At 45.8% G+C, this 26,118-nt stretch overlaps 1 protein-coding gene across 10 annotated transcripts in view; it reads right to left on the reverse strand.

Moving 5' to 3' along the window:
- The window catches only part of TACC1 (transforming acidic coiled-coil containing protein 1), a 90,032-nt gene that overhangs the window by 53,910 nt on the left and 10,004 nt on the right, over positions 1-26,118 (reverse strand). For 5 of the 10 annotated variants that reach the window (XM_065900059.1, XM_065900057.1, XM_065900058.1 and 2 more), the window contains exon 1: positions 149-309. The exons of 3 other annotated variants lie outside the window; for them this stretch is intronic. In XM_065900059.1, coding sequence (XP_065756131.1) covers positions 149-309 — 161 coding nt within the window. Of the gene's footprint in view, positions 1-148; positions 331-26,118 lie in introns of those variants that run through there. 2 more of the 10 variants (XM_065900055.1, XM_065900052.1) reach the window with 1 other exon arrangement.

Consider the following 26,118-nt stretch of genomic DNA (forward strand, 5'->3'; position numbering starts at 1 on the left):
CAGCGGGGACCCGGTTACAGGCAGGGACGCAGCATTGCCATGAACACGGTTACGCGGGTGGCGACCACACACACGCACACAGACTGAGCCGCAGATGGATGGATGGATAGCAGCGCGTTTGCATTTTGGCAGGAACGCGTGTACTTGCCTGAAACTCAAGGATTTGGTCTCGGCTTGCGAGTCCTCCTCCTCGGGGTCGCCCTCGGGCCCTCCGGCCTCGTCCTCTCCGGCGACCCCGCCGCGCACCGCGGACCACGTCCATTTCGCCCACTGCACTGGGGACAGGATCTGCCAGGGGCTGAACGCCATGAGCGCGGCTCCTCCGGCTCCGGCTCCTAGGAGGATGGGAAAGGGGAGAGCCCTTTTTCCCTTTCAAAATGGAGGGAACCGGTGACAGGCGCCCGGACGCGTTTCCAGCGGAGGCGCGGATGTGGTTAAACGAGCGCCGTCGGGGGCCCGGGTGGAGCGCTTCCTCTCCTCCGGCTGGCAGCGCCGCTTCCTCCGCGTCCTCCTTCCTGAACGTGCGGCCACGGCGCCCCCGCACCCGGCGACTCCCGCGGGGGAGATGCCTCTCCTGGGGCCTCCTCGGGGCCCGGGTCCGCGACGCCCGGCGGCTCGGCCTTGGCTGCACGGCGGCTCAGCTGCTCCGGGTCCCTGCGGCTCGGCTCCCGTCTCCCGGCTCCCGCCTCCCGGCCGGCTGGGCGCGCATCAGCTGCGGCGGAGCCGCGCCCCAGGAGCCGCCCCCTCGGACCGTACTACTCGCGCCCGCGGGCGGGGGCGCCCGCGGCGGCGGCACTTTGAAGCGCGCGCGCCCGCCGGATCCCCCCGGCTTCGCGCCACAGTGGTCGCGCCCTCCCTGCGGGAAGGGGCTTCTCTGCTAAGACCTTGGCCGCTGGCCGAGGACCCGGGCGCCCCCAACGGCTCCCCCGGCGTCGCGAGCCGGGAAGATCCGTTTTCCGTGTACGTGCACGCTGGACTGTGCCTCCTTCCCTTTTTATTTTTATTTTCTCATCTTGCTACTGCGACTTAATGGCGTTAGTGATACTGGATCGCAGAGAAGTTCAGCCCCTTATTATAAAAAACTCTGAGGCCGCTGTTGACTGTGTTTTCCCCTCCCTAATAGGACGGCGTGGAAGATTTCAGCCTGTTCACCTTCAACCTTCAGATCCCTCAGCAACGCTGCAAGAGTAGCCAAGGGCTGGGATTTTAGACGCTTTGTGGCTCCTCAGTCCTCACTGGGGGAAGTGCCGTGGCCAGGTCTTGGGTAAAGGGTGCTAAATTACCCTGTGAAATTAGAGCTTGATCCGTTTCCCATTCTCCTTTTTGAGGCATAACTTCTAAGTGTTTGGTCTCTGACTCCGTTTGCTGCTTCCGAAGTCTGCCAACAGGCCTAATGATTTCAACCTTCAAAATAAAAACCCTCTGTGTTTGAAGGGAGAGGCAGGGAAGTAGCAGAGCTCTCCTCTGATTTTCTTCATTTTCCATCAAGGGATTCTACTTAGGGATTGCGCCTCTCAGAATCACCAAGGCACCAAGCGAATCTGCCTCAAACAACCATGCTTCGTGATCTCCTTGCCTGGATAAGGCGTTTCTTGTACTACTGTAATTTCCAGAGTTGCGGGTTCCCACAGAGACAGCAGCTCCAGAATTTAGAACAAAGTCAGGCTGAAACTGCCACACGGACGTCTCCACTGAAAGGGGTTGGCGCAGCAAACTGTTGATGAATCATGACTGTCTTACACATTTGATAACAAAAACAAAAGCAAAAATAACGCAAGATCAGGCGTGGCAGGTAGTCTCACCATAACAGACGGATGGGGGTTCGCCTGCACTCTAGACTAGAGGGCTGGGGTGTCTGGATGCTTTAGAAGTCATCCAGCTCCTTCCCAGAGATGAATACAACTGTCTTGACCGTACTGGAGACTACAAAGATGAGAAATAAGCAGGAGTCGTTTTTTTTTTTTTATCAGGTCTGCATGAAATACGCCACAATACTATCCAACTGGTCATATTTTTCGGTTTATGGCTCACCACACAAACCTTCAGATTATAAGGTTCCCCCCAAGTTCCTGGATCTGACACGTGTTTTGTTGCCCGTGTAAATCTGTAGCTGGCATATAGTAGGTCCTGTTCATTCTTCCTCCTGAGCGGTTCTCGAAACTTTTCCCTCCTCTGCATCCCCACTGTGACTGACCTAATTCCCACACTCCCTAGTTTTCATATAGATCTACTCTAAATGTGTCCAATTGGTTCTACCTCTAGAGGGTCGTCTCGGCTGGGGTCACCCTTGCCTGGCTGATCTGTGACTTGCGCTCTAGTCTTGCTATTCCTGCTCCCCTCTTCTCCGACCCTTTGTAGTCATAGCCATAATCTCTACAGAATTGGTTCTGAACTTTAATATGTCCAAGAATCATCTGGGCCCCTCTTTAAAAGTCCAAATCCAAATTGCCAGCAGATTCTGGAAATCTGTATTTTGACCAAGTGTCCTGGGGAATTTCTTCCACAGGATAAATTTGGGAAACAACGACCAGCTTGAGCCAACTAACTGCTGCGTCAGGAACAATCTCCCTTTTGCCTGCAGAGTTTTGCACCCTCTTCCCCACCCCTCCCACCGCCCCCCCACCGCCCTGGCCTCCACCCACATGTCAAGCCCCCAGGCCTTGACTGCCCAAACTTCCTTCCTCACCCAGCGCAGGTGTCTACCCTGGGAAAACAGACTGATGTCTCCCTGCTTTCTACCATCTCTATACCCCGAACATTCAGAGAGACTTTGACTGTGGCCCTTAGGTAGTTTTGAAATAGGGTACCATTAATAGCTACACCAGGACAACAGGCATAAACCAGGACATCCCAGGACATAAGGTCACCCTACACTTAGCGCACTACATATAACATATTTGTTCACATGTCTCTCCCACTTCTGGATCATAAGCTTTTAAACGGCAAGGACCACGTCATATTTATGATTTATTTTTGTTTCCCCAGAAATCAGGACAGGGACACACACTCGGTAGGGTGTTGTGTAAATGTGCAGAAAATGAATATTCCAGTTTACAACAGACCTTCTAAGTTTGGCTAGGGTGATATAAATTCCTAAAGACTGACTCTTCTGGAGAAATCAAGATTTCGAACCAGCATAGCACAGAAACCAGATGAGTGATGGCCCCAGCAAGACAAAGCCCAGACTACAGAGCAATTTCTTGAAATTAGAGAGGTAAATGCCCAGATTTCTGAAAATCTCTGCAAACTCCTGGACTTAACGTGAACAGCAATAAAGTAAGTAATTACTCTATAGCCTGAATTATTTTTATTGTCTAGAACAAATAATGAGGCTGATATGTCAATTTTCCTGTAACTCTGGTAAAGACTGGGCAATGTTTGACAACCAAGGAAAACCATCATTTTGCTGCCAAGCCCTTAGCCTCAAGGAGCAGAATGTCTGCAAATGGAATGTCTTTGTTTTGGAAGTGACCGTAAGCACAGGAACGGCCCATCCGTTCTCTTCCTTCCTCTGCTCCTTGGCCTTCACAGAAGCTTTGGATCAATACACCATGAAAATCTAAAATGAAACACCATGAAAATCTAAAATGAAACTCCCTGAAACGCTCCACACAGGTGGCCAGGCCAGGCACATACTTTGCCGCTAATGGATGCTCCAGAGGGGTCTGTGAAATGGGTCTCTTTGGTAAAAAGTAAAATAAAATAAAATAAGATAAAATATATGAGTAAGCAAATTCACACAGGCAAACAACTATCCATTTAGTGGCGCAGCTACTGTGAGAATGTCTGGGGGAATGTGGCAGGAGGGGAGGGCGGAGGCAGGGTGGGGCCTGACCGGGAAGGATCCTTCTACTGCTAAGGAGTAGATCCTAACTCAGATTGAACTGGATCTTGCAGTAGGGGGAGCAAACACAAGTCCCTACCTAGATAGTGTGAGGGAGCGACGAGGCCTGGGTGGCAGCTGGAGAACCCTGAGGAGGCTAAGGGGCGATCCGACCCAGTTCCTGGTGCCCATCTAACAATCTCCCAAGAGAAACCCAAATCCTGGCTTTTATAAGACATCTTCCAAGCTTCCATGTTTGTTTGTTTGGCCATGTGGCATGAGGAATCTTAGTTCCCCGACCAGGAATCGAACCCGTGTCCCCTGCAGTGGAAGCGCAGAATCCTAACCACTGGACCGCCAGGGAAGTCCCTAAGCGTTCGTGTTCTTACTAATTTCAACTGTTTTAAACCTTGTGGAGGCCATCGCGGCGCAGGACAAACAAAAGCCACTTTGTGTGCCTGCGTGGCCCATGGACCCTGGATGGGCCGAGGGGAGTTATCACGCTTTGGAGCCAGTAAGAAACACCTCCATTTAGAAAGATCATTCTGGTAACAACCTGCGGGCTGGGATGGAAGGAGTGAAGAATGGGAGACGCCTGAAAGTGCTGTTTTCCCTGCCCCAAGCCGCCTGAAGAAGGCAGACGGCTTCTCCTCCAGAGGGTAAAGAAGCAGAACTGGAATTAGCATCCTTATCTTTCACTCCGTCCCTGGTCCGGGAACTAAAATCCCACAAGCCGCGTAGTGCGGCCAAAAAAATTTTTTTTTAATTTAAATAAATAAATGAATAAAGAAGAAGAATTGGAGCTGTGAGCAATCCAAGCACAATTTACAACAGAAGGAAGAGAAAACTGCTGTTGTGAAGAAAACCATTTCCGACAGCCAGTGAAATGAGACAGTCGGTGAATTTCTGACCGCCAGGTGTATACCAGATGATGTTCCGGAGAGGAGGAGGGTGGGACCAGGGTGGCACTAGGGAATCACAGAGATAAAGTCACCGCTGAGAAAACAGAAAGGTCAGGCAGGCAGACCCATCAACTCATCTGTATTTCCTAACAATTGATGAATTCGGTGAGCATAAGATACACCTAATTCAATTAACATGAAATGTCAGATTGATGATGTCACCAAAGTGGCAGGGCATCTCTGAAGGGCTGAGAAAAAGCATGGGCCCATACCGACTTGAAACGGCCAATGGCAACTAGGTTTAGGTGCCTCAGTGGAACCTGGACAGACCATGTCCCCTCCCCACCCTGCTTTTTGAGAGCCACCCTGTCCACGGACTGAGCTTCCAAGACATGGTGGGGCACTCTGGGCGTGTGCTCCCTCCATCAGCCCCATCACTGAGCTAAACACCCTCAATCCTTAACCTTTTTCTACTCGAATATTTAAGTGATGAAGGTCTCTAAGATGCAATGATAAGAGTATCTTACATAATAAAGTTTCATCTGATCTCTACAATCATTCTCTGGTAGTGGGGCAGGTTTTCTCACTCTCAATTTGCTGATGACGTAACTGAAGCAGAAAGGGCAGCCACCTGCCTGAAACTGCGCCACAGAACTGAATATGGAACCCTAGTCTCCTACCTTTCAGTACCCTTCCTTTGCTTTGTATCAAATCGGAAGAAAGCAGAAAGCCCTTGGAGCCCCTTGGTAGCTTGTGGTTCCATCAGCTGGACGGCCCTCTCAATTTCTTCCTGCTGCTGCAGTCCTGGCTTCCTGCTTACCTTGCACGGGCTGCAAAGTCACAACTAGGAATACCTCACTCCACCAGTGAAGAGCTGCCACTGCCAACAGTGGCATCTGAGGTATTCAAGTAAGTTCAGGTTACAGTCTTAACCTTGCAAGATCCGATGTTATCCTTTACCTGGAGGCTATCATCACCTAGAGAATCACAATCTTCCCTCCACCACCCAAACACGCCCAAATCAGGGAATTTGTAGTATGCGTTTACGCTGAAAATTACATCCTGAAGAGAACCTCCTTTCTCATTTTTTTAAAACAGAAAAGTTGGATTTATGTCCATGGCTAAAACTCTTTCAGAGCTCCAAGAAGATTAAAAGGGATTCAGACTGCATCCATTAAAGAGTTGGCCAAGCTCCCCACCTAGGAGACCTGCTCCAGATTTTGCTCTGGTAAACAGCTCTCGTCAGATCCTCTCTCTCATCTATTTTGTTCTGTATCACAAAAACAAAGTTTGACTTCCTCAGAAAGTATGTCATTCCACCTAGGTCAGGGGTCCCCAACCCCTGGGCTGTGGACCGGTGCCGGTCCAAAATAAAATAAATCCCCCCCAATCAACCTCCCCATCTGCTGGACGGGAAGAACACTGATCACATGGCCCAGATTTTCTGAGATCATCCTGATATCAAATATTCTACCCAGCGTCCACATAAAGACTTGTCCCCATTTTCATTTACAAAACACTGTCACCAAGTAGTGAGAAGGTACAGATTGGGAGGGCACTTGGAAAGGGCAGCAGGGAGTCACTGGTAGGAGGATGTGGAGAGAGGTATCCTCTCAGAAGAAAGAATAAAACCGCAAGAAGATTTCCAAAGGAACTGGGAAACCCACTCCACTGAAATCCTCACTCTGGGCACATGGGGGAAATTTCATCACAGGACCTTGTGTGTTTGTGACCAAAAATCTTCTTGTGTTTCTAAAAGAAAAAGATCAGGGCTTCCCTGGTGGCGCAGTGGTTGAGAGTCTGCCTGCCGATGCAGGGGACACGGGTTCGTGCCCCGGTCCGGGAAGATCCCACATGCCGCGGAGCGGCTGGGCCCGTGAGCCATGGCCGCTGAGCTTGTGCGTCCGGTGGTGCCTGTGTTCCGCAACGGGAGAGGCCACAAGAGTGAGAGCCCCGCGTACAGCAAAAAAAAAAAATAAAAAGAAAAGAAAAAGATCAGAAACTAAGAAGCAAATTCCATGGCATGATATGCAGCCTACTGTTACTTCCAGCTTTTATCTTTTTATGCTAAAAGTTTAACTGCCATAATTTGGTTCTGAAACTACATGTGTGTGAAAATTCAAGGAAAATATATTCTTTTACATCTCTGTTATAGTACAAAGCAGGGAGAGGGGAAACCTGTCCTTTCTGTGGGTGTTAAAATTTGTAAAAGTGCCAAATATTAACACACTGCTAATAAATATAAGCTAAATGACTAGCTGGATAGGAAGACATAACAATGTTCCAAGTTGGTAAAATTAAATATTGTAGAGACGGCAGTCCTGCTCAATTAATTTCTAGGTGTAATGCGATTTCCATCAAAATTCTTAGGGGATTTTTCTGAGGATTTCTCAATAGTTTTCAAAAATTTATCTGGAAAAATAAACTGGTAAGCATACTTTAGATTCTTTTAAAAAATGTCAAGAAGGGGATTAGTTGTGCAAGATATTAAGACACATTTATGCAAAAATAGGCATATCCTTGTTCTGTGAAACAGAACAGAAAGCCCAGAAAAAAACCCTGTAAGATATAGGAAGTTGTTATATGATAGAGAAGAGGTTACAATACAGTGGGGAAGGGAAGATTACTTAATAAATGGTTGAAGAATAATTGGTTGGCAATGGGAAAAAGCTCAAATTCAACACTTACCTCAGAGCATATACCAACATAAATTCCAGATGGATTAGATGGCTAAATAATACAAGTCAAACCATGGGGAGAAAACAATCTAGAAGCAACAGAATCTGTCAAAGCTCTGTCAGAAGGATGACTGTCCAAACTTTGGAGTAATTCACGAAATCACACACCAAATAAAGATCGCAGATTTTGAACCAGACAGTCTGGAATTCCCAGGGCAGCCCTAGGGAGGTAAACACCTCATAGCCCCCTGCTGCCTCCCAAAGGGAGGTGACCTTGCCTGAAACAATCCACCATAAGAAGACGAAAGCTCCTGAACGTCTGCCTTCAAATTAAAAGGCGAACAGACAGGCTGAGGAAAACAGTGGCAACCCAAAGCTCACACTGTTATTACCTAAGGAACTCGTGGAAACCAGTAAGATCACCCAAACCCAGCAGAGACGTGAGCAGTTATAACTGCATACTATGTGTCAACACCATTATGAGCGCTTTGCAAGCATTATCTCATCTTAGTCCCCGCCCCCTTGCCCCACAGTCTCATGAGGAAGGTATTATTCCGGCTTAAAAAAAAAAGCAGGACAAGTTGGCTACATTTCCAACCTCTAGAGCAGGGGCTCTTGATCTGGGCTTAGTAAGGAAGGACTTGAGAAGATCATGACTTCCTTGAAGTTACATGAGAAATTAACCCCGTGCGTTTGCACCCATCTCTCCCCCTCCTCTTCCCCAGGTACAGTCAAGCTCCACTCGGGCAACAATGCTTTAGGCTGATTACAGATGAATTTTCGAATCTGAAAGAGGTACCAATAAAAGATTCTCTTCCCCCATCAGTTACAAGGAAGTTTTAACCCAGGAGGCCCATACTCAGAGAATCCAGACCTGCCAGAGATTAATACAAGAAGCAATGAGCTTGGATGACACGCCACAGGTGGAAAGGAGAGGAGAGGAAGACCCAGTGGGCAGCCCGTGGGTCTAATGTAAGTGACTGGTGACCAAAGTGTGACATCCTCGTACCAGCAGCAAAGATGCCGTGAAAAAGGGAGATTTTCCCAGGGATCCCTACTGATACACAGGAGCCTCCTCAAAGACATACAAAGTTGGGCCAGGATGTAAAAGGTGCACTTCATGAGGGGGATGCAAAAGAATAATTGTGACATTTTTCTTTGGGGGATGCTCTCTCTTTTTGGTGTACTTCCGGTTAAAAAAAGAGACAATAAGCCCCAAATGGAGTCACGTGAGCTAAGCGCACGGCACCAAACCGAGACTTAATACCTAACCTGACTGCAGGGTCAGTCCCTCCCAGGAATGTGATCTTAATCAGACAGTCTGGAATTCCCTGGGCAGCCCTAGAGAGGTAAACACCTCATAGCCCCCTGCTGCCTCCCAAAGGGAGGTGACCTTGCCTGAAACAATCCGCTCTTCGCTAGTTCCCCTTTCCTGCCCCTTCCGTCCATAAAAGCCTTTCACTTTGTGCAGCTCTGGGGAGCTCCCTCCTATTGGCTCCATGGGATGCTGCCCAATGCATGGATCATGGAAAGAAGCCAATCTGATCTTTCAATGTACTCAACTGAATTTTGTTTTTTTAACAGATTTGGTGTCAGTGATGGGATCCAAAGTGAACTTCTGACAGCTTCGGGGACAATGAGAAACACAGGCCTGCTGCCTGGAGAGCCCTTTGAGTTCCCAGTCTTTCCCACCATTTCCAAAGGCTGCGTGTAAATGCTTCTCAGTTCTGAGCTCGGCTCTCTTTGCATTGAGCTCCCAACCTAGTTGGCATTCCAGTCTGCGATTCCCCCTTCTGGAAACCCCTTCCAGTCGGCCGCCCTCACTTGTGGTTCAGTGCCCTGCCCAGTCCCCAGTTCCGGGTTGGGAATTGCTGGTGGTGTGGTCAGTCCGCAGTAACATCTCTTGGTTACTGCTGGTTTGTTAAAGGTGCACATTTGTCTCACTTTGTGTGTATAAAGGCAACTGCTAGTGGGAATCTCAGAAGCCAGAAAAGCTGCCAAAGTTGGTGGGCATGGATCAAACACTTAGAGGCCATTAGGACGCCCGCCACCTAACCAAAGACTCTGTGTTAGAATAAGGTGGTCACAGGACAGGTTAGACTGACACTAGGTCACCTACCAACCTCAAGAAAGTTTCCAGGCAATGAGGTACACTGTAAAGCACTGCACAATCCCCAACCCAGCGGCACCACCCTTTTAGTTATTAGTGTGGCTCCAAGAGACCCAAAGGCTTAGCAGAAGGAAGAAACAAACAAAAAAAAGGAATGGGATCTTTAAGCTCCAAAGAGTCAAGCGTGCTACCTTTCAGCACAGCTGCTTATTTTATGCCTAAGAACTATGGCTTTGGAAGCTATAAACATCTACAGAAATGGCAAAATCTTACTAAAGACAACCTAGAATTACAATGACCACTATGACAAAAGTTCCATGTAGATAAGACCATTTAAGAAGTGCACTTAAAAAAAAAAAAAAAAAAGAAGTGCACTTAAAAGCAAAGGCTCCCAAATCAAAAACAGAATGGGATACCTATTTTAATTAGCATGCAGGAGCCTCCGAAAGGCTTCAAAATTCCAAAATAGCTCCATGGAAAGATTCATTGCAAAACAGATAATGGAAAGCTAAACACAAGACGGACCTGAAACAGAAGTGTGAGACCAACATCACTCATATTGTTCCCCTCTATTCTCCTTGCAGCACTCACTTTCTTCTAGTAATCCTCTGTCTGAAAGTCTTTCCATTCTGAAGAGACCACAACACCGTAAACAAAAGTCCACCAAGTTAGTGGCCATGCAGACACCCCCATATCTACTGCTCTCAAAGGAGGACCCTCTTATGGGCCCTTCCCAGAGTTGATGAGTCTCTGAAGAATTTTCTGGTAAACAGCCAAGGAAAACTAAAATTAAAATTAATGAGAAACCTGGCTAAATTCTGGTAGATACGGGTGCTACACTCTCTATGTAAACTCCACGTGGAACCTATGGATGGGATCCTGGAGAAAGTGGCAGAAACCACCTAAGGGTAAGAATTCTTCCCAGAGACAGCTCTTCCAGATCTGTCTCTAGTACCAGGTAGAGAGAGGAAAATAAAACATCTTTTGTACTGATGCCGAAAACTCAGCCTCGGTACGCTGGTGCTCAACTGAATCTTGGAGACAAAGTTTGGGGTGAAGTAGAAAATAACAGCTTTACCGCTTTGCCAGGCAAAGGGGGACACGGTGGGCTCACGCCTCAGACACTGTGTGTCCCAACCTGAGAGGATCTGGTGAGGAGTTTTATGGCAATGTTTCAAGGGCAGGGTTGCTGACAAGGATCAGGGTGTGTGCAGGGCCTGCACTCCTTCAATCTGGCCTTAGGTGCTCTCCTCCCCTGTCTCTGCATCCCCTCCCTTCCCTGATAAAGAACTATTCGAACCTGCCCTTTGGAGCTCAGGGAAGGTTATGGGGGCTGGAGTCTATTCCCTACAAACAAGAAATAGGGGACACAGAAAGGCTTCCTTGCCCAAGAGTCTCACAGTGTCCTGCTCGGTTTCAGTACCCTCTTTGGAGATGCCTCTTGAGTCCAAGTGGTTGTTCAATACTGCCAGAAATATTTACTGTTTGTCCCACCTGACAACTACTAAGTAGCTCTTGTGGTCAGAAACTAGCCAAACTGCAGAGCCTGATACAAATTTTTTTTAGGCCTTCTTCCCTAAGCTAAAATAAAACTATGTACCCAGAGGGAAAGAAAAGCCTTCTAAAGCCCCTGTAAAAGGATTTATGCGTGGACCAGCCTATGGTGTCATTTAAGTTACAGCCCAATTCCTTGAGGAATAAAAAGCAAGTGTCTTTATCTCACATATCTTTGCAAAGTCAGAACTCTGGCTCCAGGAACTCTTATTTAGGTCACCTCTTTAAAATACCAACTTCAGGGAGGTACTTCTTATCAGAAGGAAAACAAAAGGGGTAAAGGCAACTGAAAACTTGAAACTTAGGCAACTGAAAAATCCTAAATGTCTTCTCCACAAATATTAATAAAAAGCTTTAGCCATCTGAGCAGGCAACCTTAGATTATTCCTTCTGCTAGAAATGTAATTTGGATCCAATCTCTTTTATAACTACCTGATTCATGGCTAAATTTTTAAACAGAAGCTATAAGGTCTCTGTTTGCATCTGTCTGTATGTGTATGTATGTCTATGTACATGTGTTGTAGATACATGGTATTTTCCACCTTCAGATGGTATTACTAAATTAATTTGTAAAAGAGCCCTATTTAACTGGCTTGAAGAGAATTAAGCACTTGTATGTATAAAGGATTCTTAAAACTCTCAGAAATATAATAGAAGCTAACCCAAATGTTTTTCAAGTTCACGTGATCTGAGATAATCTTTGGTAAATAAAAGGTAGTTTAAGTTTTTTGGATTAATTAAAATAGGTATGTCTTTAGAATTATCAGTATTAAAATAATGCCGACATACAACTTGGGTTTATTGGTCAAAGAAGTTCATGTTATCTCTGTTATGAAATATGTCAGCAATAGGGGCTTCCCCAGTGGCGCAGTGGTTGAGAGTCCGCCTGCCGATGCAGGGAACACAGGTTCGTGCCCCGGTCCGGGAAGATCCCACATGCTGCGGAGCGGCTGGGCCCGTGAGCCATGGCCGCTGAGCCTGCGCGTCCAGAGCCTGTGCTCCACAACGGGAGAGGCCACAACAGTGAGAGGCCCGCATACCGCAAAAAAAAAAAAAGAAAAGAAAGAAAGAAAGAAAGAAAAATATGTCAGCAAGAAAAATAGCTTGGGATGACGGTTGACTTTGTTTAATGTCTCATGAAGTTTTTGTGGTTAGTCTAAACATAATTATCGAGAACAAGTGAATTAAATAGATACAGTGGAATAAAAGTTTTTCTGTGAACTTTTGAAATTGTTTCCTCAAATCTTTTTGGTAACCTGAAACCTTAAAGTTTCACTAAGTTAAATTAGATGACAGATAGTTATTAAATATCTAGATCATTTCCAGATAAGATTAAGTAATTACCGAACACAGGTTTGTCCATTTTGGGCTTCCTTTTACAGAGGAACTAAAGATACTTGGGTTTATTAGTAAATATGTTTTGTGCTACACTGAAAAATTTACTATGAGAAAGCAATTGTTTCTACAGATTATAAAAAGTATTTACAAAGTTGTCAAGCCACAGAATGCTAATATAAAAGATAGTTCACAGTTGTTTACCTCTTTATTTTCACTAAAAATTAAGGTTTTTTTAGAGTTAAAAATTCTAATATATATAGTAAAATTAGAGCTACTAGAAATAATAAAAGAAACATCTCTGTGTGAAAGGAGAGCAGGATGTGTGTTTTTTGTTGTTTTTGTTTTTGGGGTTTTTTTTTTTGCAGTATACGTGCCTCTCACTGTTGTGGCCTCTCCCATTGCAGAGCACAGGCTCCAGACGCGCAGGCTCAGCGGCCATGGCTCACGGGCCCAGCCACTCCGCAGCATATGGGATCTTTCTGGACCGGGGCACGAACCTGTGTCCCCTGAATCGGCAGGTGGACTCTCAACCACTGTGCCACCAGGGAAGCCCAGGATGTGTGTTTTTGATGAAAAAAGGTATGAGGAATGGAGATGCATTTTTGTTAAGGAAAAGAAAGTTTGTCCTACAGTGAGACTGGTTATTTCAGAACGGGAAAGAGGAAAAACATAGGACAAAACTGTAGACGGATTGTGGAAAAGGAATCTTGGTAAAGGAATTTTATGTGTGATCAAGATGGCTAATATTGGAATGAATTTATTTAAGTTTAAAAAAAATGAAATGAATTTTGGTGCAAAATGAAAACTGTTTTTTTCTCTGTTAAAAAGACTAATTTTTTTTTTTAGACTCTTAGTCTGCTTTTGAGAACAGTTGTGAAAGTTTCTTTACCTTTTAAGTAATCTGCCTAGAAAGCAAAGATTCTGTGTTTTGCCAAAATAATTTTCTGTGACTACTACTTAACTTTCTATATTTGCCTGCAAAGTCTTCAATTGTCAGTTTGGTTAAATGAATAACTAAGTATTGTTTCACAGTTACCTATGATCTTATTTGACCAAGTGTTTTGAAACCTTTGATGTTTCTGGCAAATGCCAAAAAATTAAATTATAAATAAAGTTTTTTTGACCTTGAACCAACTTCGAAATTTTCCAGAGGGCCCCTGGAACATCTCAAAAGATTTGTTCTCTCTCTCCTTATAAAAAAGGAGAAGTTACACTAATTAGGCTTATTTGATATCTTAAATTACATGGGCATTGTCAAATAAGAAAGTAATACTAAGCCTTCCTGATGTTGTATTTGTATAGGTATATTTTGTAAGTGTTCTAGAAACTCCGTGCAATTCCTGGAAATCTGATATGTTGTGGTATAATGTTATCAGTCATAATTCTAGTTATTCTCTTAAACTGTTGTATATCACAGGGATAACTACATTTCCTTATCAAATGAACTCTTACCAGATCTTTAACAATGGGTATTTTAAAAGCCTTTGTCATTTACAGAGTTTTGTCTTAGATGTTTTTGCAAAAGTGTTCCTACAATAGTACTTCATCTTCAAGGAGATTCAGGGAAAGGACTTTGACAAGTACAGGTTTCTAATAACTCTAAGATCATAAAACTGAACAGAATTCAAGCAGAACAAGTATAATTACATGGGACTGAATGAACTGAGGATGATCATAATTTTTAATAATATTTTTGTTTGAAGCACTGCTGGTTCCTTAATGTTTAGTTTTTCCAGATTAAGGAAATCTTTCCTCTTAAGCTCTCTATGACTTACAGCAGTTTTGTAAAGTATATCTTTGTAAACAAAGATGAAACGTTTACTTTTTCTCCTTACCTGATCCTTCCAGAATTTGCAAAATCTTGGGTATTCTTTTCATGGCAATGTAATTCATTATTTGCATAAGTTCAATAAGAATATGTTCTTCTTGTAAGAGGACACAACTGGAAACGTTGACTATATTACCAAGTCTTATATCTGAGAGAGATGTGTATAAATTCAGACATAGCTCTGAGGATGTATACACACACACACACACACACACACACACACACACACACACACACACATATATCAAAATGTATAGCTTTAAAAACTGCTTGGAAAAATCAGCCTGGTACCTTGCTTATAAGGTTCCTGGAGGACTTACTTCTAGGTGAGTAAGAAAGGTCACTGCCTGATGGCTCAGGAACCTCAGGATATTTGTGGGGGACCTTGAGAAGAGAGGAATTCACCCAAACTATAGGTATTGCAGGTAAACTCTAATGGTAAGTCCTTGGCTTGGCTTCCTGGCCTCAGAGACTTTTAAAAGGTCAATCTGAGATTCCTTATGAAAAGTTCCAGCAAAGCAGTCTTTAAAAGAGCTTATATGGTCAATCACTATTCTTGCTGCACTTACGTAAATAATAAGGCCAAGATTAATGGAAGCAAGTTAGTTTTACTGTGATTATCTTTGGTTAAAAGAAATGGGGTAGGGCTTCCCTGGTGGCGCAGTTGTTGAAGAGTCCGCTTGCCGATGCAGGGGACACGGGTTCGTGCCCCGGTGCGGGAAGATCCTACATGCCGCGGAGTGGCTGGGCCCGTGAGCCATGGCTGCTGAGCCTGCGCGTCTGGAGCCTGTGCTCCGCAACGGGAGAGGCCACAACAGTGAGAGGCCCGCATACCGCAAAAAAAAAAAAAAAAAGTTAAAAGAAATGGGGTAATTGAAGAGAGAAAAATTATATTTGCACCTTCATATATATTAGATTCTAGTTCGGCTAATTGTTTTTGAGGTTTTGTTATATACCTGTAAGCTGGACTGTGCCCTGAATTCTTCTAGTTTCCTCAAACAGCTGGCTGTGACTCTCCTAACTAAGTTGTCCAATTTTCTCCCACCCTTCTGATTTGGAATCACTAAGAACAAAGACTGCCCTTGAATCTCCCTGGAAGGGACTATACCAGGTCCTCTTCACTACCCAGATGACTTGAACCAAAGGTATATATCTCACAGTTGAAGAAGTCTCCACTGATACCTGGTCCTCTACACCAGCTAGAGACCTCAAAATCAAATTGACTGGGAAGAGACTTAGCCAACATTGAGGACTTGCATCCTCCCAAGACACAGGATCAAGACTTCACACTTTAACTAAACAGGCAACCCTTTCTTCTCGTTTTCCTTCCTTTACGGTGACATTGGCCTGGAAAGATAATGCCATCATCCATATCTCCCAGGCCACTGTTAAGACAGGTAACCTCTGTAATTTAGAGTAACTTTTAATTTCACGGTAGGAGATTTACTTCCCGAATGCGCTACAAAACCTGACTAACCCCTAGCCTGAATGGGCAACTGCAACAATTCCTGAGAATGAACTCATTAAACAAAGTGGTTTGTGCTGTGGCAGGATTTACCTTTGTCTGTGGTGGTTATCATTCTCCTTGGGCCTACGGATGCCTGCCTCTTAGGTTCTCTAACTGTGCCCCGAACTGTTTACCAACAAACAAAGACACATCATTGGTCAACTCCCCTGAATTTGCCTTGTCCAGTTAGAAAAGACTTAACAGGAGTCCCTCATGACTTAGGATTCACTTCCCTTGGCAGTGCCCTACTTCCCTGGTTTGGAGTAAACGTACATGAAGCTATGATCAGGAACCTCTCCTCAACTCTTGAAAACATTGCAGAATCCACTGCTAAGATGACAGCTGCCGAACCAAAATCCTTAGACTTTCCGGCCAAAGTTGTTCTTGGTAATAGGAAAGTCCCTGATTATCCTTTAGCGGAGCAAGGAAGTGTCTGTTCTGTGGTCAACAACACCTGCTGCACCTGAATTAACTCTTCTGGGGAAGTTGAAACTCAGTTACAGAAGATCACCAAACAAGCCACTTGGCTTAAGACGGTGACTCCTTCAGTTGGGTCCTTCTTTGACTTACTTGCTTTTGACTGGTTTGGATCTTGGGGACCATGGCTCCAAAGTGCACTCCAAACACTGGGAATTAGCTTGCTTGTAACAATCATTATAATCCTGGCACACTGTATTTTCTTTCTTTCTTTCTTTCTTTTTTTTAAAATTTCTTGGCCACACCACGTGGCATAAAGGATCCTAGTTCCCTGACCAGGGATTGAACTCGTGACCACTGCAGTGGAAGTGTGGCGTCTTAACCACTAGATCGCCAGGGAAGTCCCTGCATTTTCTAAAAAGGTTTAAATGCATGTCTGCAGCCGCTAACCACCAAGCACATGATCTCCCTAAGACTGGAAGGCCAGAAGAGGAATGAAGAAAATGACCAGCTAAAAAATTGTGAACCTGAAGTCACAACCTGTGAATACCACACATAGGATCAACAAACACTGAGAGCTTCAGAGCCGTAGCTGGGAATGGTGCCAACACCTTAAATTTGGATCCCATTTCTCAGTTAAGCTTGAGTCTGATCAAAAGGGGGAATTGTTCAAAAAGAGACAACAGGCCCCAAATGGAGTCACTTGTGCTAAGCCCACGGCACCAAACCGAGACTTAATACCTAACCTGACTGCAGAGTCAGCGCCTCCTAGGAATGTGATCTTGACCAGACAGTCTGGAATTCCCTGGGCAGCCCTAGAGAGGTAAACACCTCATAGCCCCCTGCTGCCTCCCAAAGGGAGGTGACCTTGCCTGAAACAATCCGCTCTTCGCTAGTTCCCCTTTCCTGCCCTTCTGTCCATAAAAGCCTTTCACTTTGTGCAGCTCTGGGGAGCTCCCTCCTATTGGCTCCATGGGATGCTGCCCAATGCATGGATCACAGAAAGAAGCCAATTTGACTTTTCAGTTTACTGGGTTGAATTGTTTTCTAACATTCCCTTTAGGGTGGTTTCTTCCAGGACACCATGTTGATGACACAGATGGCACTACCAGGAGCCTTTCTTCCCATCTGGGAAAAAGCGGGAACCGTGGTGGGGCTCAGTGGAGGAACGAGGCATGGAGGAGGCTGCCAGGCCCGATTCTGTGAAGCAGGAAGCTTCAGAATTTGGGGAGCTCCCTTTAAGAAAATTACAAATGAACCTTGTGAACACAATGCCAGAGCCCCTCTGGAGACCTAGGAAGGGCTGCACAGTGAGAGGTCCTGAAGTTTAAGCTACATTAGCTTCAGGGTAAATTCAATTGGGTTAGTGAAAATATTGATACATTGAAGGAAAGGAAGGCTGGATATTGGACGAGGATATTACCTTCTTTGGGGAGATTTCCTTGAAAATAATAGGATTTTATAAATCCACAAAAACTATATAATAAATGAGTCTTTTTCCAATTCAAAGGCTAAAATAATAACTGACCAACACTCTATAAATGACTTAACCATTGTTGTCCTTTGGCTGTAACACTAACTGGTGTTAGTGACGATTTCTAGCACTCACCCAAAAAGTATTTTCTTGGAAACTGTTTTCTTACGGACTCATAATTAGTCAAGATACACACACACACACACACACACACACACACACACACACATACATATATATAGGCCACACCACGTGGCTTGTGGGGTATTAGTTCCCCGACCAGGGACTGAACCCAGGCCCTCGGCAGTGAAAGCTCGGAGTCCTAACCACTGGACTGCCAGGGAATTCCCAAGATATTCTGTGATTATTATCTTACAGAACTAGCATAAGCAAGGTTATCCTTACTGCTCTTTTCGGCACCTTACCACATATGATATAGGAAGATCATATGTATTTTCTATTTCCTTCGGCCAAGGCATAGCTAGCTACTGAGTAGAATGCATTTGTTCTCAATTCTTTTCTGAACTAATAAGTCATTGACTCCAAGCCTAAGCCTCCACCCCAGATCTCACAGAAACACAGGAATTTTTAGCTGGAAAGGCCCTTTGTCAAAGATCCCTGGGCCCAGTATCCTGCTTCCAGACAAGCAGATGAGTCTCTGCATTGATTTCCTGAGGAGTACCAGACACCAAAGTTTGCATGACTAGGACTCAGTTCTCTCGGGTGGGACGTCTGAATTCTAGGCTTTCTCCTCAACTGTGAAGGATATTATAGGGAAGCAAACTTTGCCACCTCCAAACGTCTCTTTGGCATGTGGATTATATCAAGGTGAAAACAATCAAGGCACCAAAACTCAGGAAGAAATTCTGACCTTCTCCCAACTGACTAAAAAAATTCAGCTAGAGGGCCTGTTCCCGGGATAGAGCTGTCACCGGAGATGTCTGCAGAGAGTATGGGCTCAGTGCAGTGGGCGCAGGACCTAGTGACCAGAGTCCACACTGGGTCCCATCGTCTCTGCAGGGCCCAGCAAACAGCTGTGTACCAAACATTTGCTTTTCCATCTTCATGTGAATTTCCTTCCATCCCTTCGAAGTCCCAGCCACTACCCCCAGCATCCCCTTTTGTCTTCAGCTGAAGATGGTATATAAGGTGAGGGTTTCCGCCATTTGGGGGAGTTACTCAGTTATCCTGGGTCTCTCCCATGTACACATGTTATTCAACTTTTGTTTGATTTTCTCCTATTAATCTGTCTTATGTCCATTTAATTCCGAGACCAGCCAGAAGAATCTAGAAGGGTAGAGGGAAATGTATTCCTCCCCAACAATATGCACAGTTGGTATGTGTAACAGAGATACAACATCCCTCCCCAAATTCACCTCATTTTAGAAGGCAACGTGAACTGTTTAATCAAGAAAAGGATTCTTTCATATACAAATAATATTGTGCTTTGTTTTTAAAGGTATTTTAAATAAACACCTTTATTGTTTAAGGCAAAATAATACACACGCTCATTCGGAAAGCAGCTCTTTGGCCCCTTTCCTGTTTGCCTATTTCTGTTCCCCTCTAACTTTAAAAGAACCTAATTATAGGACTGAGATCACTAGGCAATTTAACGTAACTCCTGACTTACGCTCTTCTGAAAGCACACCACACCTTGTCTAACCTGTTGATTCTTTTCCTAGATAAAAAGCAGTAAAAACAAAGACTTAAGCAGTTAAAATGACTAGCTCTCTGCTCTGCAGCAGCCCCCTTAGCGATCCTGTACGCAGATCACTTGGGCAAGATAACATCCGAAGAAAGAGTCAGCCAGTCTGCGACACAACAGAGAATGATGCAGAATCCAACCTCCTGCCTCGATGATTCACTGAGATCCTTCCGCTTTTTTCCCCTTTAAAAACCGTCATGGCTGAGCAGACTCGTTGGAGCTGGTCTCAGGACACAAGTCCACCTTCCCCCCAGATTGCTGGCTCTTCTGACTTAAAGCACCTTTCCTTTCTATTGACACTTGCCTCTTGAACTATTGGCTCTTGAGCGGCAAGCAGCCGAACCTGAGTTCGGTAAGAATTCTTTCATTCAATCACCCCACACATTTCACAGATGACAAGACAGACCCCGTTCTTGCCCTCACGGAGCTTGCATATTGGTGAGTTCAGTAAGCAAGGAAAATATGGAACTTACAAGCCGTCATGAATGACGTATAAGAAAAGTGCAGGGGCTCCTAGGAAGGCCAGGGAGGGTGGGGTGGGGAGGACAAGTGGATATGATGAATCAGGCAGCCGGGGAGGCTGCTCTGAGGAAGTGACCAGCTGAGGCTTGAGGGAGGAGCCTGCGAACTGTGCAGACAGCAAGTGTGACTTAAGCCAAGTGAGTGAGGGGAGAATCCTCGAACGTCAAGGATCACGGTCTTTGAAACAGTGAATTTCGGATGGCACAGAAAAGTACAAAGAAGAAAGGAGAACTTACCCAGAGTCGTGTTTTTGCTAAACAGCCAACTGTTAAAATGTTGGTGAGCAACACACTCTCTTTTTATCTTTTTTCAAAGCACTTTTTTACACCTGGAATGAAATTATTTCTATTTTTCCACTTAGTATCTGTCTTTCCTGACTGGAAGTGTGCTCTGTGAACACAAAGCATCTTGTCTGTCTTGTTCTGTCTGCTCCATAATATTTGGTGAATTGAATGAATAGGCAAAAACCTCCCAAATCGCCCTGTGACATACACACAGCACGTACTTATGAGCACGGATAGACAGACAGACAGACAGATAAACAGATGGACTGATAGATACTTTTAAACAAATGAGATTTAAATATACGTATTGTCCTCGTTTAGAGGCCAGGGCTTATTCCCAACTTCTCCTGTTTTCATCATAAGCTCTGCTCCCCAGGGGAGGGAGTGGAAACCAGGCTGTGGAGTCAAGACCCTTCCTGACCCCTGCAGAGCCCGTGTTCCCAGCTCCTCTCAGCTGCATAACAAGCCTTTGTGTGTCTCCATGGTTTACATAATTTGCTCCCCGTGGAGGGATATTTAGGGGGCTCATTGTTCCTCATTATAAACGAAACCGGGATGAATAACCCTATACAAGCATCTTCTCACACATACAGGATTATTTCCTAGAGTTAAAACTCTGGAGCACATTTTGTGTCTGGAGACACATAGCCAGACTGTCCTCCAGAAAGGTTGTACTAATTCCGTTTTAAATGGCAGCATGGGAGACAGCCTCTTCCCTAAATCCTAACCAACACCGAGTCAGGCAATCTTCAAAAACTTTGGCAAGTGGGTACGAATGCTATGCCACTGTTGGTTTTACCTAACACATCTGATTACTACTGAAGTCTGAATATCTTGTAATGTATTTACTGAAACACTGGTGGACTTCCTCCTTCCCGCCCTCCCCTCCATTCTCCCTTTCTTTCCTTCTTTCTTTCTTTTTTGGTAAATGGAATGTTTCAGTCCTTTGCCTTAAATCAGTAAATGTAGGGTCCCTGGCCCAGCAGTATCAGCATTACCTGAGAATTAGAAATGCAAATTCCCTATCTCCAGCCTGGACTTATCGAATCAGAAACTCTGGGCATGGGCTGTCCAGGTGATGGCCACTCTGCATAGATGCTGAAATGCCTTAAATCATTGGGATTTCTGTCACACCGTAGATCCTCACTTTCTATACAGAAAACGTGTCTCTAACCTCTAAACTGGAGACGAAAAGCTTTTTGATCAATAGCAGGTTCAATATTTCCTCCTCAAAACTGCATTTGTGGACTGAATATCATTTACCATTTCCTTTCCTCCAAAAGATTCTGTAGCTACTAATAAGAATCTACTGTATAGCACAGGGAACTCTTCTCAATACTCTGTGATGGCCTATCTGGGCAAAGAATCTAAAAAAGAGTGGATATGTGTATACGTATAATGGATTCACGTTGCTGTACGGCAGAAACTAACACAACATTGAAAATCAACTCTACTCCAATAGAAAACTTTTTAAGAAAAGATTCTGAATTACCATAACAAAACTCACCTAACTCAGAACAGCCGAATTACCGCTGCACAGGGGACTCCCGAGTCTCGTCCGACCAACATCGGTCCCCTTCTTTGAGCCACAATCCATACTGCCCCCCTCACTCTCAAGGCCTGTGGCTTGGACCCCCCCCCCCCCCAACCGGCTCCTGGTGCAGGGGTGGGAAAGTGACTCAGGTCTGACTCAGCATGACCCACACCATACCCAGCACACACCGCCAGCCCTGCACGCAAGCCCCGCACAGCTCGGCTCAGCCAAGGTTGCGGGACCCAAGGCCGTCGATGATTCATGTCTCCCGACAACCTCTCTCAACTCTTCCATCACTACCCCTCCTCCTTCTGCAGCAAATCTGGTGCCCTTTGGCAGCATTCCAAAGGGAGGGAGGCATGCCGAACGCTGCCCAGAGGGGCCACCTGTAGGAGGTATGACCAGGAGGTGTCCCTGGGGACAGGATGAGCCCGCTTCAGCCGTATCAGGGGACAGGACATGCAGAAATGTGACCCTGCACTGGGATCAGCCACCAGGATGGGCATTTCCATTACTCACTGGCCTTTTGGTTCCCTAATCCCTCTATTTGAGACACCCGGTAAGCCTCCAGCAGTGACAGCTGGCAGCCACATTTCCCAGGCTGGCAGATGCAGGGATGGATACATGCAGATTATGTGGCAACATTCCTCAGCCTCATTCCAGGGCTCCTGGTACATCTGTCGGGGAAAACGCGGCCTCAGATGTTCCCAGAACTCTCTCCCCTGACAACACCATCAAGGGCCAAACGCACAGAAATTCCCCAACTCGGAGATATTAACAAGTCCTTGTGCTGGGATCTTTCTTTCTCTTCTCCCTTTAGCTGTTGATTTTATTTTTGTTCTCAAATAAGATATTCGGAATGGTTTTATCTCAGCACCCACCCTTTAATTAAACTGACTTGTGCGAGAACATCTACGGAGTGGTTCAGTGGGGCACCCTACGCACAGGGCACTGCTTATTCTCTCTGAACTCTGAACATACAAAACAGAACGCGAGGAACTGATTTGTTTCACACATCCCAGTGATGCAAGTGGAGGAAAGCTCCAGGATGACCAAAAAAGGAAGCGACATGATTCAGCTTCCACAGAGGGTTTTCAAACGTGCAAGGGAAGATGTGTGGGGAGAGGGAGAGAGGAGGGGCGACCCGAGGGTGGCGATGGCACTGATGCAAAGGAGAAACGGGAGCCCGAGGCCCCGCTCCCTTCCAGATGACCCAGAAGGCCAGGACGCCGTTGCTCCCTTGGAGATAGTTTCACGCTGATAAACAAGGAAACGTCAAAAACCCTCTGTGCTTTGTAAAGAAGGCGGAGAACCTGGGATTTGATGCTCTCAGTAGAGTATTCACACTCTGTACCAGACACATGAGACAGCTCTTCAGCCCAGCGGGGAAACCAGTCTCCTGACGTCTCTATGTGCGAAATGTCACTGCTTTGTGACGAAGGACTTGTGGGCAAGTTGGGGCTGGCAGCACCGGGGTTCCTTCACACTCACACACCACACACACACACACCACATATACATACAGACCCACACATAGTCACACACACACGCCACATATACATACACATCCACAGTTACACACACACACCACATATACATACACATCCAGTTACACACACACACCACATATACATACACACCCATACAGTCACACCCCCCCCACATATACATACACACCCACACCACATATACATACAAACTCACACAGTCACACACACACATACCACATATACATACACACAGTCACACACACACACTACATATACATACACACATAGCCACACACACATACCACACACACATGTACACACCCACAGACACACACCACATATACATACACACATAGTCACACACACCCCCCCACACATACGTACACACCCACACAGTCACACACACACCACATATACACACCCACACATAGTCACACACACACACACCACATATACATACACACCCACACACAGTCACACACGCCCCACATATACATACACATCCATACAGTCACACACACACCCCCACATATACATACACACCTACACCACATATACATACAAACTCACACAGTCACACACACACATACCACATATACATACACATAGTCACACACACACACTACATATACATACACACATAGCCACACACACATACCACACACATATGTACACACCCACAGACACATACCACATATACATCCACACACCACATATACATACACACATAGTCACACACACCCCCCCACACATACGTACACATCCACACAGTCACACACACACCACTTATACAGACACACTCACACAGTCACACACCCACACATACACACCTACATATAGTCACACACACACACACACCACATATACATACACACCCAGTCTCACACAAACCTCACACAGTCACAGGTACACACCACATATACACACTCATACTTCTCACATACACAGTCACACACACGTACACACACCTCCCACACATAATCACACATACACCGTTGCACACCCACATATACATACACACACCTTCCACACAGTCACACCTCACACACCTCACACACACACACCCTTCAAGCATTTTCAGTCCCAAACACAAGACCCTCCCCAGCCCCACTGACCATTCAAACGGGGGTATGGAATCAACCAAACAAAACAGTCTATTATCAGGGACATAAAAACAACTTTTACTTAAAAGAAAAAGGCCTTGAACTGGGGAAAGACTGCCGAATGAGAAACACAAGAGGAATTTAAAAGTGTGGGCCTAGGGCAACAGAAACTAAGAAAGAGGGATGTCGGAGGAGCCGGTCAAGCGCTAGAGCTGTCTGGTCTTGGTGTCTGCAGAAGACTCCTCGGAGCGGCGATACCCCGGCCGTGTCACGGGAGACCCAGCGGCCGGCGGGGGCGGGGATGCGGGGCTCCTCCTTTCTCTCAGTGGATGAAGTACTGAACAGCGGCCACCAGGGGGTACCACAAACTTCTGTCACACCTTCAACCCCCAAATGTTTTTGAAGAGACTTTCTTCCAGCTTTGTATTTCTATCAGTCAGAAGGTCACAGTGAGCCCCCTCTGCGTCCAGCCCTGGGTGTTTATACTGCAGTTCAACCAGCGAACACCAGTGAACAACGCAAAGGAGCGCGGAAGAGTTCCAACTCCACAGAAGCCACAAAAAATATGCCCTGAACCACAGATTCGGAGGAGTGAAGAGAAACAAGACACCCGGGGGACGCAGGATCCCAGCCAGCAGAAGGAAATGGAAATACCAAAACCCTCGGCCTCATCCTCCCTCGCTCCCTAATCTGTTTCCTTTCCTCCTACGTGCACTGTAAGTTAGCATCCGAAGACTCTCTTGTTTTCTCCCACCCAGCAAAGGAGCGGGCTGAAGACCGTGCGTCCTGGTCACCCCAGGCCAACCAAGGCCAGAAACTAAGCGGATGGTGGCTGGCGCCCCCTGGTGGGACGACTGGAGAACAGCACCCTCTACCCGGCCAGAAGCGGGACGGAGGTGGACGACAGGTGAGGTCCACTGCAGACACCTCTGTCTCCTCCTCCCCGCCGGCAACAGCCGCTCCTGAAACGTGGGCACATCTCTCAGTTCTACTCTTGTCCTCAGTGGAACCTGCCAACCCGCACTTCGGGTATCAACTGTAAAGGTGGCCCATGTTATTCAGAACTTGAGTTGTCTTCCCAGATGCCATCATTCCAGGCCACTGGAGACGTCACAGGAACCATGGCTTCACACGTGGTGGAACCAGTGGATCACAGGTCTTAAAAGGCAAAGGAGGCAACTGGGGAAGGGACAGAGACAAGACACCATTGGACTCACAGAAATGCTGAGAAGGTGATGCCTGGCAGGTAAAACATGTCATCTTCCTACCATTATGTCTTGCCCAAGCCTTCCTAGTTTTGTTTTCTCAAACCCCTATTTAAGAACACTTTTGAGGTAGCCATGGAAACATAACATTTTGCAGTTGTTAGGAAAACAAGACTCACAGACAAAAATAATTCAGCAAAGAAACCCGGGAGAGGCATTCTATCTGCTCTGTGTAAAGGCAACACAGTGTACGGGTATTTGTCTACAGAATGGGCGTTTACTGTCCTGAAACTGTGCTATCAGTAGGGAGGGAGCCATAAAACCTTATTTTCTAGCAGATAAACAGAAGCCTCTGCTGGTTAATAAGTTGTTCTGTGGCTGACCCACTCTGGAAATGACCAGTAATTGTTTTCCCTCAGCCAGGTCCACTTGAATCCCTGCTCGACCATTTACTAGCTCTGCAGCCTTAGTTTCTCAACTTTTCCAGGCCTCAGTTTACTCATCTGTAAAATGGAGCTATTAACATCTACTTTATAGGGGCCATGAAAGGATTAAACGAGCTAATGCCTATGTCTCAGGATCTCTGACTCTCGTAACTTTTCTGTACTGTGTGTATGTGTATTTTCATTTGGAAAAAGTCTATA

The sequence above is a fragment of the Phocoena phocoena genome, chromosome 21, assembly GCF_963924675.1.
Source record: "Phocoena phocoena chromosome 21, mPhoPho1.1, whole genome shotgun sequence".
Classification (NCBI taxonomy): domain Eukaryota; kingdom Metazoa; phylum Chordata; class Mammalia; order Artiodactyla; family Phocoenidae; genus Phocoena; species Phocoena phocoena.